Raw genomic sequence first — 13,817 nt, forward strand, 5'->3', positions numbered from 1 at the left:
CGTCAAACAGTCCACCATGTCTTGAATTGAGTCCCAGTACAAATAAACTGGTTCACAGGAGTGGACGCATAAGCAAAATGTGGAATTGTTTAGCCGTTTTGAGTTCACAAAAATCCAAACTTTAAATACCATAGTTTAATGTATGCATCTCACATTGGGTACAATATAATAATAATAGTAATAATAAAAAAAAACTCCAATACTGACAGCAATGAGCAAAATCTAAATAAGTTAACTGCAGAGTGGTTGGACTCGTACCAACCACTACCACTACTACCACTACTACCACTGCTACTACTATTACATTACCACCATATGTTACCATATACCAGGCTACCAGGTTACAAGGTAGGAGACAAAGAGGAGATATATAGATACAGTGAGGGAGGACATGCAGATTGTTGGAGTCAGAGTAGAAGATACAGAGAACAGGGAGAGATGGAAATCAATGATTCGCTGTGGCAACCCCTGAAAAAAAGGGGACAAAGAAAAAAAAGGACAAAGCCGAAAGAAAAAGAAGAAGAGTGGTTGGACTCGGGTTAATCCATCCTACTTGTGGCCAAATGGTAGGAGGCTTGCGATCAGAGGATCACATGTTTGAATCCAAACTTGGTCTGAAAGTAATCACTGCTTCCCAGAGATAGATTTAATGAGAGATGGATAACAAATTATGTGGTGTGCATATTTATATTTTTCTTTATACGTATATTGGAGCAGTGGTGGCTTGGTGTTGAAGAAGAAAGCAGCCTTGGGTCCTGAAGTTTCACAAGCTGCCAAGTTAGGTACTGTGCAAACGACCGTCCCCACACACTGCTCCCTGGGAACTTAAGATGCCACCTGCTCTCTTTGGTGATGCAGAGGTCACGTTTCATTGTGTGCAGTGGTGTGCTGTGTCACAATGAGAAGTAATTTACTTTCACTTCATATGTATGTAATAACAATAAGGTGATTTTCAGCTGAAATTCAAGTAAAACGAATACAATTAAGTTTCTCAGAATATAATTTGTATGTTGATGACATTTTCTTTCTTGTTGTACCTGTAGTCTGTCTGTCTCCTCTGTTAAAATGTGTGGAGTATTGTGACAACATGGTTTCTGAAACATGACTCCCTTAATATTATTTTGATAAACAATTGGCTATCATACTAGCTACACAAGATTCTGAAGGAAAAATTGACTTCAGTGGTCTGTTTTCAAACTGTTGGGCAAAGGTATTCTATTAATTAATTAATTGTTGTGAGCAGAAAGTTGACAAAAAATGCAACATATCAAAACACAAAAATATGTAATTTATCTTAATTTTGTTATAATTTTTCTCATACATCTCAGTTCCTTTGTTATGTGTCAGGCTTTTCAGGGTTACAGTATCCTGTAGTCAAACTAAGGCTCTGCTGCCTTGGCATCTTAAAATAGTAAAAGGTCTTCCCATTCAGCAGCATTATGATGTGTTAAAGACAAAACCATAGCTTACAGCTATTGTGAGAAAAAACTTTATATTTGTTGCATCAAATACTGCAGTGTATATGAAGAGCCCTGGGACCTGCCATTTTTAATCAGAATCTGTGGCTTTGTCTCTTCCCTGTTCCATGCAAGCATTTCTATCCATCCTATCCTTGGAGGGCTTTGCCACGGATTAAATGGTATTTTCCTCCAGCTCTTGTGTGGAGAGAGTGAGACTCCCTCTCCAAGGTTAGGAGTTGGAAGACTCACAGAGGTAGCTATTTTTGTTGTGGGATAATCTGAAATCACAATTTCAGAAAAAAGGAAATGTAATGAGGTCAGAAAGTTCACGACACACTAACACGATAATCCTTTGCTTTGTGGTGTGAGGCCCGAGCCCTGGTAATGCTGCATGTGAATGGAGATATTATTCACACTAATAACTAGTGAAAACCCTTTTGTGATGCAGATTGTATGAGTGAAATGGATAGAACAAGATATGCAATAGAACAATCAGAATGAGGAAACTAATTTTCAGATAACTGTATTTCCATGGAGGCCTTTGAATGTTATTGTATTACTGCAGCACACATTCATCCCAAAATGGCAATCCCATTTCAAATTTATTTAAACTGAAGAGGATTTGTAAAGTTAGAGTTGGGGAAAAATATATCCACGGCAACACGGAGAGATGACTGATGCCTGGTGTCTGCACAGTGGTTTGACCATGCCCACTCTTTGAGAAGATGGATTTGCCTGGACCCTTCAGATCATTTTTTGGAGGGCCAAGACAAATATTTCAGATGTATCACACTGAGGTATCACGCTGGAGGTGAGTGGAGGTAAATGGAGACCGAGATATTAAAACTACAGAGGGGGAGAGAGAAAGAGGGAGAGGAAAGGAAAAGAGTGGCCGGCCGGTCTGCCTGCCTGTCTGCCTGGCTGACAGTTGACTCTGTTGGATGTGACTTTCACAGTCTGCTGGCGGTTTGTGTGGAAGCCATCACATCTGTGACTGGCCGTTTGATTAATGAGCCCCTCAGCTTGTCTATGCTGTTTGAGGAGGGGCCACGGCCTTATCCCAGGCATCACTGATTTATTCGCCTTTGGACCAAACCCTTCAAATATCAAACAAACACTGACACGCACGCGCACATACACACACACACACACACAGAAATATGTGAGTGAACAAGTATGTACGCAGTCAAGACAGATGTACACTCTCCAAGATATGCATACTGTACACAAGTTAATGCAGTGCAGATACACACAGAGGCAGGCATGGAAACAGACTTGCGCGCATCCAAGCTTGTCCCCTTTCCTCCACCACCTGCTTACGGCTAATGAAAACCTCAATGTGTCAGTGCTGTCCAGTGGTAGTGGAGACAAAGCACACCATGTATAACCAAGCTGATAAAAGATGTATTCTGTCTACGCCAACACAAACCCGAGTCCCTAGCTGTCAGTCAACGGAGGGGACACACACAAGGAGATCGACGGGAGAAAGAAAGAAGCCCTTCCTCAATGACACGTCAAACTCTTCTGATTTTTCAAAAGTGACAAGTCTTTTGAATTTCCGGCCTCTCAAGGCAAAGAGCCTGATGATGGCTTGAGAGTGTTTTCTTCTGGTTTCTCTGGCAGGAGCAGCCCTAAAATGTCACTCTGTCTAACCTTGAAGCTCTTCTCTCATGTGTTGCTTAATGCTACCAAGACTGTGGCGACCAGCTGCTCAAAATGGTATGGCAACATCACCCTTTAAGTCAGATAAATGATACCAGAAATACTTCCAGGTACATAAATGTGAATTAACATGTGCATGCCCTCAAACAGGCATGTGCATGTGCTCAGACACAAATACTAAAGCCCCTCCAAACACCAGCATACACCTCCTCTTCCCCTGAAGCGTAAAGTAAGACCATTAATCCAGACACACTGAGATCCAGCTTCTCCCCAGGTTGATCAGCGTCCGTGGAGGAAGACGAACATTCTGACATATTTGTTTTTATTTTATTCCCTGAGAAAAAGGCCTGCCATATGGCAGAGCCCAGGAACAGATGGCGATTGCCCACTTCCTGAAAGCACAAGTGTCTATTGCTGCAATTTAAGGAGCCGCTCAAGCAAGAGAATGCCACAGACTGGCATTTTTCCACAAACTGCTATTGTTATGGACCTGAGGGGTAACTGAGACAATGCAAAGGAAATGCTTTAGTGTTCAGTAGTTACAGAGAAGCTTACCATATTAAAGTAGCAAATGTATGTGCCGTACTACTGCTAGTGCCCTCCTGTTAAAATAATAATAATAATAATAATAATAAACAAAAAACAAAGGACAAATGTTTTTGTTTTTTTCTTTGAAATGCCTACAAATATATTCTGAAAAAGCCCAATTCAGAGATATATCTTTTGGACAAAGTCTTCCAAATGGTTCAGGCTGCTGTCAGCAGCACACAGAGCAGTGGAGTGGTGTTGAAGACGTACGTGGAGATGTCCTTGGTTGAGATTAGGTCTTTATGATGGAGTGGAAAAGATGCCCTGTGACACACAGAACTCCATCTCTCATACCAGGTTGCCCCCTATCCTCTGGGTCACAGGACCTTCTCTGACACCTAGGTTCAAAGAAAAGTCTAAAAAAGTCACCTTGGCAGATAGCAGTAAAAATCTGATTTCAGTCTGTGGCGATATACCATACCTTTCCCAAATATGAGTTTGGCCTTTACTAAATTCAAAAAGAAAAATGACTCCAGTTCAGAGGCCTTGTGACATCATCAGAGTACAGCTATGTTGTCATTAATTTCAACCTATAAAGACAGTGTGTTTCTTTTGACTTTTATTTGTACAAAACTATGCTTCAGAACTGTAGAAATGTTCTAAAGGGCAAGAAAAAAGAAACAGACTATCATCCAACTGTCTGTTTATAGACTGTTAGTAGAAGAGACCCCTTGACACAGCTATAACCTTTGATTTAATCATTATTTGATGTGCAAATAATTACAATCTGAAAGTTTATAATTTACTAAACCAAAACCATACTTACTGTTCACAGTAAAGACAAAAAAATAATTGTCTGACAGGTACAAATTACAAACAAAGGTCATCGTATTGAAACCTGGGCCTGACCCTCTGTTCTTGAATACAGTGTAAGGTGTTTTGACTAACTATAATAAATCCATTCATTCTCCTGGTCACTTCGTGGCCCATCAATCAACTCTTTCACCAGACTATGGAGCTCAGGTAGAAACATTTTTAGATTGAATGTGATTTGACTGAAGCTTTTTCCTAGTCTGTACAGTATCTGCCTAATCCTGCCATTGTGCTCGTTATGCACATGATGATAATAACTTGCCTTCACAGGCGTGCCTTCACAGGTCACAGTAACTGAGATAAATGCATGAAAAATCCTAGTTTATACACTGTAACAAAATCACTTTGAGTACTATTAGAGCCATCAAGTTTGTTCTATGAAATATTACTCCTTCATTCCCCTTGTGCGACCATAATTGTTTACCACGTATAAAAACCCTTTTAGTCAGATTTCAGTAATGACAGATTCAGTAACAATTTTGTTCTTTATCCAAACCCATTCCTCCATCACCCCTCATGCTTCACCAGGGCCTGCAATAGTCAGGGATCTGCTCACACAAAATGTTGTGGTAAATATGATAAAAATAAAATTAACCATTACAACTTTATGGAGATATACCTGCACTCTTGTGCTTCAATAAGGCCCATTCTAAGGCCCTCCTACATTTATTAGAACAGAATTAATGAGGTGTCTTTTTGGCATCCACTGGAGAAGTGTAAGAATATGAGAAAGAAACTCTGGCCAATAATGAGCATATTGTCGCTAATTTGGTGAAGATGTGGTTCAGATTATAAAGTTTAAAGAACCGATGCGGGCAGAGTATGGCTCTGTGAGGAACTTTACTTAGTTACAGCTGGCTAATGGCGTGTGCACAGTATGTCTGAGTGCAAATGTAGGGTGTAATGGGAATGAAATGAAAGTAAATACATGTGCTTAAGAGTAATTGGGGGAGCTAAATACACTGTAGATTTAAAAAGGAATGGAATAAAAATTGATTCAATTCTCTAAATATGTGTTCTACTTGAAAATAACACATGGGATCTAAGGCTTTAAAAACAAGGCTTTTAAAGAAGCAATTGATAAGTTCTTTGTCCCATAAAAAAAGCCTTTTCTCTAGCTCATCATCAGGCGAGATATCAGGCACACATTTACATCTCCTGTATTCCCATTAAAACAAAGACACTGCTGAAGCACCAGGTCAGGCATTCAGGCATCCAACAAGTCAGCCAGTCAACCCTGGGGGTCTCGGGGTAGTATTAATCAGTCTGCTTTCTGCTGAAAAGCTCAATCTGCAGATGATGGATGAGCCATCGCACTGAGGGAAGTGAAGTGACAGGTGACACAGAAGGACACACACACCTGTATAAATCCACTCTCCCTCCTGTCTGTCCACAATGTTACGCTGTCAAGGTGGCAGGGTTAAAATATGGGTGTGTAAGCGTGTGCGTGTGGGTGCGTGTGTGCAGGCGTGAGTGTCACAGCATGTGTCCTGCTCTGCTAATGAAGTCATCTGAGCAGTGATTTAACAGCCTGGGTGTAAAAGCCCTCCACCCTTAACTCATAGCCTTGCTCCATTAGAATGTGATATAAACCCTGCACACAGTAACTCCTGACACTGTGACAATATATAAGAGGCCAACAGGACATGCTGCTAACTCGTACGCAGACCATGGAGTGGGAAAAAAAAAAGGCTCTGTATAGAGAAGGGTAATCATTCAAGGAGACCAAAACTCCTTAGACGGAAACACGGAAGGTCAAAACTAGATGGTGCTTTTAGAGAGCATTAGGCCACACTATTATTCTTAAAACTGTCAAGTGTGTGAAATCACAGCCTGTCACCTGTCCAGCAACTGTGTGTACAGCAAAAGGGCCATTGAGAACAGCAAAGGGCATTTCAGTCTACAGTCATTCAAAACACAGTATCTCCATCACTACCATCTAATGGATCAGAGGATTTAATGTCAGCGAGTTTATCCCATGAATAAACATTGATAGACATTAGACATTTCTGATTCAGACCCAGATCTGAGAAATATTTTTGAAAGCTTATTTGTCACCAAGTGTGAAACTACAAAACTAAATAACTAGTCTGGGGCAGAAGCCAAGCATTTCTCCTTCAATCCTCCATGAAATCTGCTCCTCCAGCCCAACACAAAAAGAACCTAATGAGGCAAATGACAGCATTACAAAGGGTTTGGTACTGTGTGATCATGGCTGACTTATATAACCTTTACCACCTCCTACGCCAATCCTTCTGCACTTCTGGGTTAGTGTCAGTATCTTCTTCTCTCCTTAATCATCCAGAGTCATAAACTGTGAGTCCAACCTTTCTTCAACTCCGCCCCTCTCTGACTCGACTTCATTCAGTATCTATTCACAAATGCCCCAACAGTAATTTGGCTCAGTCAACCATTGACAGTATCTGTTTTAACATGAAACAGAGCACCATATAAGGCGAGGGAGACAGGATGGAGTGCAGATGTGTGTGTGCGTGTGTGTGTGTGCAGAAGATAGGGTAGAGGCATAACGGCGACAAAGCTCGTCACAGCACAGAGCTGTGTACTTCACCCTTATTAGACCTGTGTCCTTGGCAGATGCAGAGCTTGCCCTTTGTTATAAAGGTGTGTGTGTGTGTTGCAATGGTGGTGATTTAGAATGGATTGGGCGTAGGCGTGGAGACAAGGTGCAGTAGCCCCATGGCTCCCTGATAGCTGGCAGCGTGACAGCTGTGAATGGAGAACAGGGAACAGCCTGAAGTATTGCCATCTAATATGTGTCACATACCTGCATAAATATTTATGCCCGTTGCAGAGCAGAACAGGAGAGGAAAGGGAGGAAGAAGAGGGGAGATGGGACAGGAGAGGTGGACTTGGGTGAAAAACTCTTCAATCAGGTGACAGTGAGGTGATCTGAGCCTGAGATCCACTCTTTTTTACTGTCTACAAACCCCATTTCCAGAATAGTTGGTACACTTTCTTAAAATGTAACTAAAACTACAATGTGCTTAAGTACTGCATAAACATATGTATTTATCAATCAGAAGGACTTTTTGGTGACTACATTTATATATTAATGACATTATATTTAAGAACAAAAACATATATATTTTAGGCTGATTGCATTCCAGGGCCAGAAACAAACATCCATCTGGACAGTTTTTGGAGAAAAAAACAATGCTGATGGAAAACATGCAAACTCCATACAGAAAGGTGGAGAACTGATTCAGTGAACCAGTGATCCTAATGCTGACAGCAGACCCTCCAACAACATTTGCCACAGTCTGGCTGATATGAAAAACCAAGACCTCTGAATGCTTTCTCACACCATTGCAATTGTGACAAAATACACAAAAATGGTTGCATAACAAAACACTATAAAGTGCATCATATATAATCTATTTTTACATACATTAAATAAATGAAAAACTACATTGTGCACTTTCACATTTACATTGTTATTGCAGACAAAGGACTAGATTACCAAACAATCCACGTGTCCTTGGTACAGTGGATGGCAACCCCTATATATACATATATATATATATATATATATATACACATATATACACATATATATACATATATACATATATACACATAAATATATACATATATATGCATATATATATGCATATATATATAATGTGCCAATGTGCATTTAGGACTATAGGATGCCGTAACTACAACGACAAACAACAGCCACAGTTAAGGCTGGTGCATTTGATAAGGAGCCGCAAGGTTATATGATCCCCATTGACTCCAAAAGCCAAAGTATGTCAAGAAGGGAGTCAGAAAACAACTTGCTTAATGAGTCTCAAGAGAACTTTGTTTTTTTCAGTCAGAGACTCCACAAAATTCCACAAGTGCACTTAGTGTTTTAGGTGAGTTTAAAATACACTTTTACCTGTTTGCCAGCAGAGTTTTGAAGGTGACCTGACTCATGCCCTGGTAGGCTGGCAGTAGCCTCGACCAGTCCCACGCCCAGTCGACCACCACACTCTGTTGATGTATGAGGATAGCACAATGTTAGTTATTAATCAGGGTTAATACCATCAGTGCATTACTGCTCCAGCTGGGACTCACTAACAAAGAAGAAGGAGGGGGGGGTCCCTGGTGCAGGCCACCGACACCAGGTGATCAATCATGTCCACACAAGAAGGTTTTTATTCCAATAAGACAGCAATTAATTTATAAATCCATTTGGGAGGATGTAGCCATCATTTATAGAAAGATAAATCAATTTTGGGAGGGAGTCGTTACTCTTCTAGATGCTCTTCTTCTTTTTTTTGTCTCCTTCTTCTAACAATGTCTCCACCCTCACGCAGCCCATTTCTCTCTCTTCCACAGACGTACTTGCATTATATTGGGAGAGCAAATAAAAATCAGATTGTGTTGATTGCCAAAATGTCACTCTTAACTGGGGGCTGAGTTTTATTTACAAAAGTAAGAGAACTCCACTTGTTTCCTCCATCAATCCTTCCCCCCTCCTGCTAGTTCCCCATTGGTGATTGATGGATGGAACTTTACCCCCCCCCCTCCCCTCCATTTTATTTGACAAACAACACAGGCACCTGAAGCAGAGAAGGCATTTTAATCATTCTCTTAATAGGGTGTTTCTATGCAAAGCTATGCAGCCCGGTGTGATAAGCTGGAAAACAGGCAAGTCTTAGGATTAAAAACCATCTCCTCTATGAAAAACAACAGAAGCAACATTACTACTTCAAAAAGGATTACACTTATGGGCACAATATGCTCATTCCATTTAAAAAGGTTGCGTGGAGGAAACAGTATTCAATATTTGTGTACTTCTCTTGAAAGAACAATAATAAATAAAAAACTACGAGAAAAGTGTGAAAAATTCCAACAATTAAGTTAACATCACGGTGGCTTTTGATGGGAAGGTATGCTGTTCAAAGACACACAGGAGTGCACTTCAAGATTGCACTTTCCTTTAACATGGTCTCTCTGTACGATAAAGAAACTTTTTTCATATTTTTGCTGCTCTTTTCTCTTTGCCTACCTGACTCCCGCCCAGCGACCTAGAGGGAACAGAGAAGCTAAACCCCAGGAAGACCTGACAACTTTAGAAAGAGCCACATGCACCCAGTATCCTGTTCACACAAGACACAAACAGCTCCTAACCTTTAAGTTTAAGACTGTGGCCTTTGGAGAAAGTTAACACAGACATGAATGCAATATATATTTAAATATAAGGGGAAGTAATAAGGAAAAGTAGAGATACTGCTTTGACGGTGCAGTTCTCCACCCCGTAGCTATGTTTTGTTTATCTGGGAGAAAAAGAGATTCCAGAATCTGGACTAAAATCAAGAAATAAAAAACAGACCCATTCGTTGTGTCATAGATTACAATCTGGGAAATTTCAATCAATATCTTCACAATATATTTTACGTTTTTTTGCTTATTAAAACTTTTTTTTGGATAAAACAAAGTATTTGAAGAGTGTGTGACTTCAGTGAATAGTTTAAAGTGAACTTCTACAGTACATGGTGTAATTGTCATAATTTCTTACTGCTGGAGCTTGTCCAACTGCTTAATCTAGTCATCTAAATTATAATTCAAACCTTTTAGTCATTTATTTTTCTATTAAAGAATATGCAAATATAAGTGTTTCTTAATGATTTGGGGATATGGTATCACAGGGCATGACACTAATGATATTATTAACAACAACAACAGTAATAAATAATTTGAATAGAATTTCTGCCAGACCTGATCCAACTTCTTTTTGCCAATGTGATCGAATTGGCAGAGAGGGTTGAAATGCAAAGCTTCTGCAGAACTGTCATGGCCGAAGTCAAAGTTCACTGATTTGGGAGCATCTGTGGTTGAGTCAGGATTTCCATTTAGTTTGGACAACAACAGCTCCTGTATTTTTCCAGGAAGAAATGTAGAAGTGTGTTAACACCCTTCACTTCCATTTAGTGAAGGGTGTTAACTTCACTAACACAAAAGTGAAGTTAATACAATAAAATAAAAAAAAAAAGGACCGGACACAATTGCAGTTGACAAAACTTCCTAAAGCAGCAGACAGAAGGCGATATAAAGATGTAGATTTTATAATGTAATAAAGATAATGAACTTCTGAAATGTTTTACTGACTCCCGTTTCACCGCCTCGACATTAGAACAGACATTAAACAAATGAAGTCACACCCAATTTACCCTGCCCTTTTGGAGACAAGCGGGGCGATGGGCAGAAAGGTCTGCATTCATTTATTACCAAATTTCCTAAAGCAGAAATGAATCACAGCTGTTTTAATATAAAGTAATGGAAACACTGGAAAAATATGAGGCAAAGAGAAAAGGGACACTTTGGGACACGCAACATTTGCTGCTGTTTCTCTGTGCAGATGTGCGGTGTAAAGTAATTACAGGGGCCTCATGTGTACACGGGCTTCCTGGTGTGAATCCACTATATTACCATCCGTCAGCTTGACATGTCCCCCGAACCGCCACCCCTACCTCCACCTCACCGCTACCCCCGGTCTGTCCCTGACCTGCGTGTGCTTGCCTCGACCTTGGAGGAGGATAGAGAAGCTGGAACTGCCAAGAAGGTAAGTCAGATAGTGCTTGGGAATTCTACCAAATTGCTACAGAGGATTATGACTGTTTATGGATTCTATCAGCAGAAGCAAAATGTATATACGCTGCTTATATATGTGCTCCTCGATGCTGTGACCTAATATGGGGTTACAGCACGGACCGTCTTTTTACAGTTTGGACAACTCTTTCACTCTGTCTGTCTGTGTGTGTGTGTGTGTGTAGCAGTGAAATGAGACTGACATCTTGTAACTTTTGCCTTTAATTAAATTCAACTCCACTTCTAGAGTCTGTCAACTGTAAGCTAATGCAGTGAATCAAGCCTACACACTAACTGCAGGTGAATATTCAAGGATAGACATACTACAAGACTACAAATACTATTTGTAGTCTCTAGTATATTTGGCTGCTTGGCACATTGCATATTTTGAATGTAATCAATGATCCAGAAATGTTTAATTGAGTAAAAGTTCTGGTTAAAAAAATTTTTTTGCAAAGATTGCAAAGATTAGAGAATGTCACCATGTGTAAGTAATTACATTGTGAAACAGGAAATTTACAAAGGATTCGGATTTTCTTGTGAAAAAGACAGTTTATCAACAGAAGGTGCAAACAGCAAACAAACAAGACAAGTGTCCCTTTTACTAGGAGCCACAGTTTATGGATTTTTCAGGAGTTTTTAAAATGTTAAAGTAAGAAGTGAAGTACGAAGTATGAACTTAGCTCTTCCTGTTCCTCCTTTTACTGTTCACGTGTTGATACAACAACACTAAGGCAATCATTGTAGGTTTCAAACGCGTGAGGTCACCTGAACAGCAGAAGATCAGAAGGAGCAGACTGCACACACACAGGCAGCAGCCGTGCACCCTCTGTCTCTTCCTCCTGAACAGCCTGAGGCCTCAGGCCACCAGCCACCTAATTGCTGGGGAGAGGGAGTGCTTCCCTACCTCATTGCCTTGGATGATGTGATAGATCTGCCTCAGGTAGTCGCTTCCACCTGCTTTGTGGCAGACCTCCAGCAGCATCAGGCCTATTTTCTGCTCAGTCAGTTCAGCCGCAGCGCTCTCTCGTTCTCGTTCAAACACGCTGAAAGAGAAACAGGAATGGGAGATGCGGGAGATGGGAGAGGAAACACAAGGAAAGGGGAAAGAAGGGTACACTATGAGGCAAAGAGAAAAAAACACATCGAGAAAAACTGTGGAAGTAAATGTTGTTGAAACTTTAGAAACTAAAAACTACAAACAATGCTTATTCTTAGATTCAAACATGAACAAGTTTAACAAGTTAACATTCCCTTCAAAAGGACAAAATAAAAATCTCTTGCAAAAGATGATTATTTTCATTTTACAATTAGCATTCATGAGTATCAAACAGGATTTGGGTCAAAGGATGATTCAGCAATCAAAGTAATTTGTGCACTAGTTGGAATATGCATGCATATAGTTATATATACTGTATGTGTGTATGTATGTGTGTGTGTGTGTTTGTGTGCGTTGTGTGTGTGTAATTGTGTGTCAAGGTCCTCACGCACGTTAAGTCCTCAACCCTGGCATACGCCAGCATTATTTCCTTGCCCTTCCGGTATAGATGGATATCACAATACTGTCTATCAAATCTTCTCCTTCACATCCACTTCCTGTCATTATTGTCTCTCTCGCTCTCTTCCCCTTTTGTAATTATAAGGTGCCAGAAACGCCGTTGCCTGTCAGCCCACCATTGGCTGCTTGACATTGAGAGTGTCAAAGGAAGAGGAGTCCTGTCTTGTCCACACACATCCCCTCATTCCTTTGCCTGGCGGCCCCGGCATCGCTGTTGTCTGCGACAATGGCTGTGCATCCGTGTCAGCACCTGCACTGTATCCTTTCCTGTCCATCACTGTGCAGGTGAAGCAGATGATTGGATTCAGTCAGCGCGGTGATTAATGAGGGCCCCTCCGGATTTGGGACAGCCTATCAATCATGTCATTAGGGCCAATGTGCCCTGAAAGAGGCAGACCTCCGCCAAGGAATAACTGCATTCATCTTCATCTGTGTATGCATCCCGTCAGCCCAGCCAGGGTCACCATGATGGAGAACAATAATCTTCTCCTCTACAAATTACTTTGCAAAGACAAGGTGGGTGAGGTGAAGAGGGGAGGGGGGATTACAGTGGGGACAGGAAGGAGGGAAAGTGGGATAAGGAACTAAGATGGGAGGGCACGCAAAGGGGCAAGTGCTCTTTGTATAGCAGTGAGTGTCTGTGTGTTTTTGATGTGATAAATTGCTATGGTTAAAAAAATGGAAGAAGCTGTTAATAAGTCTAGTAAGTAATCAACAAACAAAAATAGACGTACAAATAGAAGTATGTTTTGGGTGTCTATGTATGCATGAAGGAATGTAGATAAACATCTGTAGACATTCTATGAGGACATTTTCAGATTTCAGAAAATTCAGCAACATTTGGCATTTTATTGAATATCCAACGAAATGGGTTGATTTTCTTTCTTAAATTTTTTTCCAAATAACTTCATATTTACTTAAATATTAGACAGAATTATCACATTTGTTAAAAATGAATTTGAAGGTGTTTTCTCAACATCATTTTAGTAAACTTCATCCTTGTTAATTTTAAGGTATTTTACAGCATAATTTGTCTACATATGACGACCTTCTGCCCAACAGGTATTTATTATTAATCAAAGTTAAGTTGATATAGTAACTATTTTTACTTATTCATCAAAGATTTACTGTGTAGG

General features: G+C 40.4%; 1 protein-coding gene across 4 annotated transcripts in view; it reads right to left on the bottom strand.

The window, feature by feature from the left end:
* The window catches only part of kiaa0825 (KIAA0825 ortholog), a 111,108-nt gene that overhangs the window by 53,701 nt on the left and 43,590 nt on the right, over positions 1 to 13,817 (bottom strand). For 2 of the 4 annotated variants that reach the window (XM_008336746.3, XM_017030644.2), the window contains exons 20-22: positions 12,031 to 12,169; positions 10,254 to 10,409; positions 8,428 to 8,522 (exon numbers count right to left, since the gene is read on the bottom strand). In XM_008336746.3, the coding sequence (XP_008334968.1) occupies positions 8,428 to 8,522; positions 10,254 to 10,409; positions 12,031 to 12,169 (390 nt within the window). Of the gene's footprint in view, positions 1 to 410; positions 4,049 to 8,427; positions 8,523 to 10,253; positions 10,410 to 12,030; positions 12,170 to 13,817 lie in introns of those variants that run through there. The other 2 variants (XM_025053022.1, XM_025053023.1) reach the window with 2 other exon arrangements.

This window comes from Cynoglossus semilaevis, chromosome Z (assembly GCF_000523025.1).
Source record: "Cynoglossus semilaevis isolate Cse_v1.0 chromosome Z, Cse_v1.0, whole genome shotgun sequence".
Lineage (NCBI taxonomy): Eukaryota > Metazoa > Chordata > Actinopteri > Pleuronectiformes > Cynoglossidae > Cynoglossus > Cynoglossus semilaevis.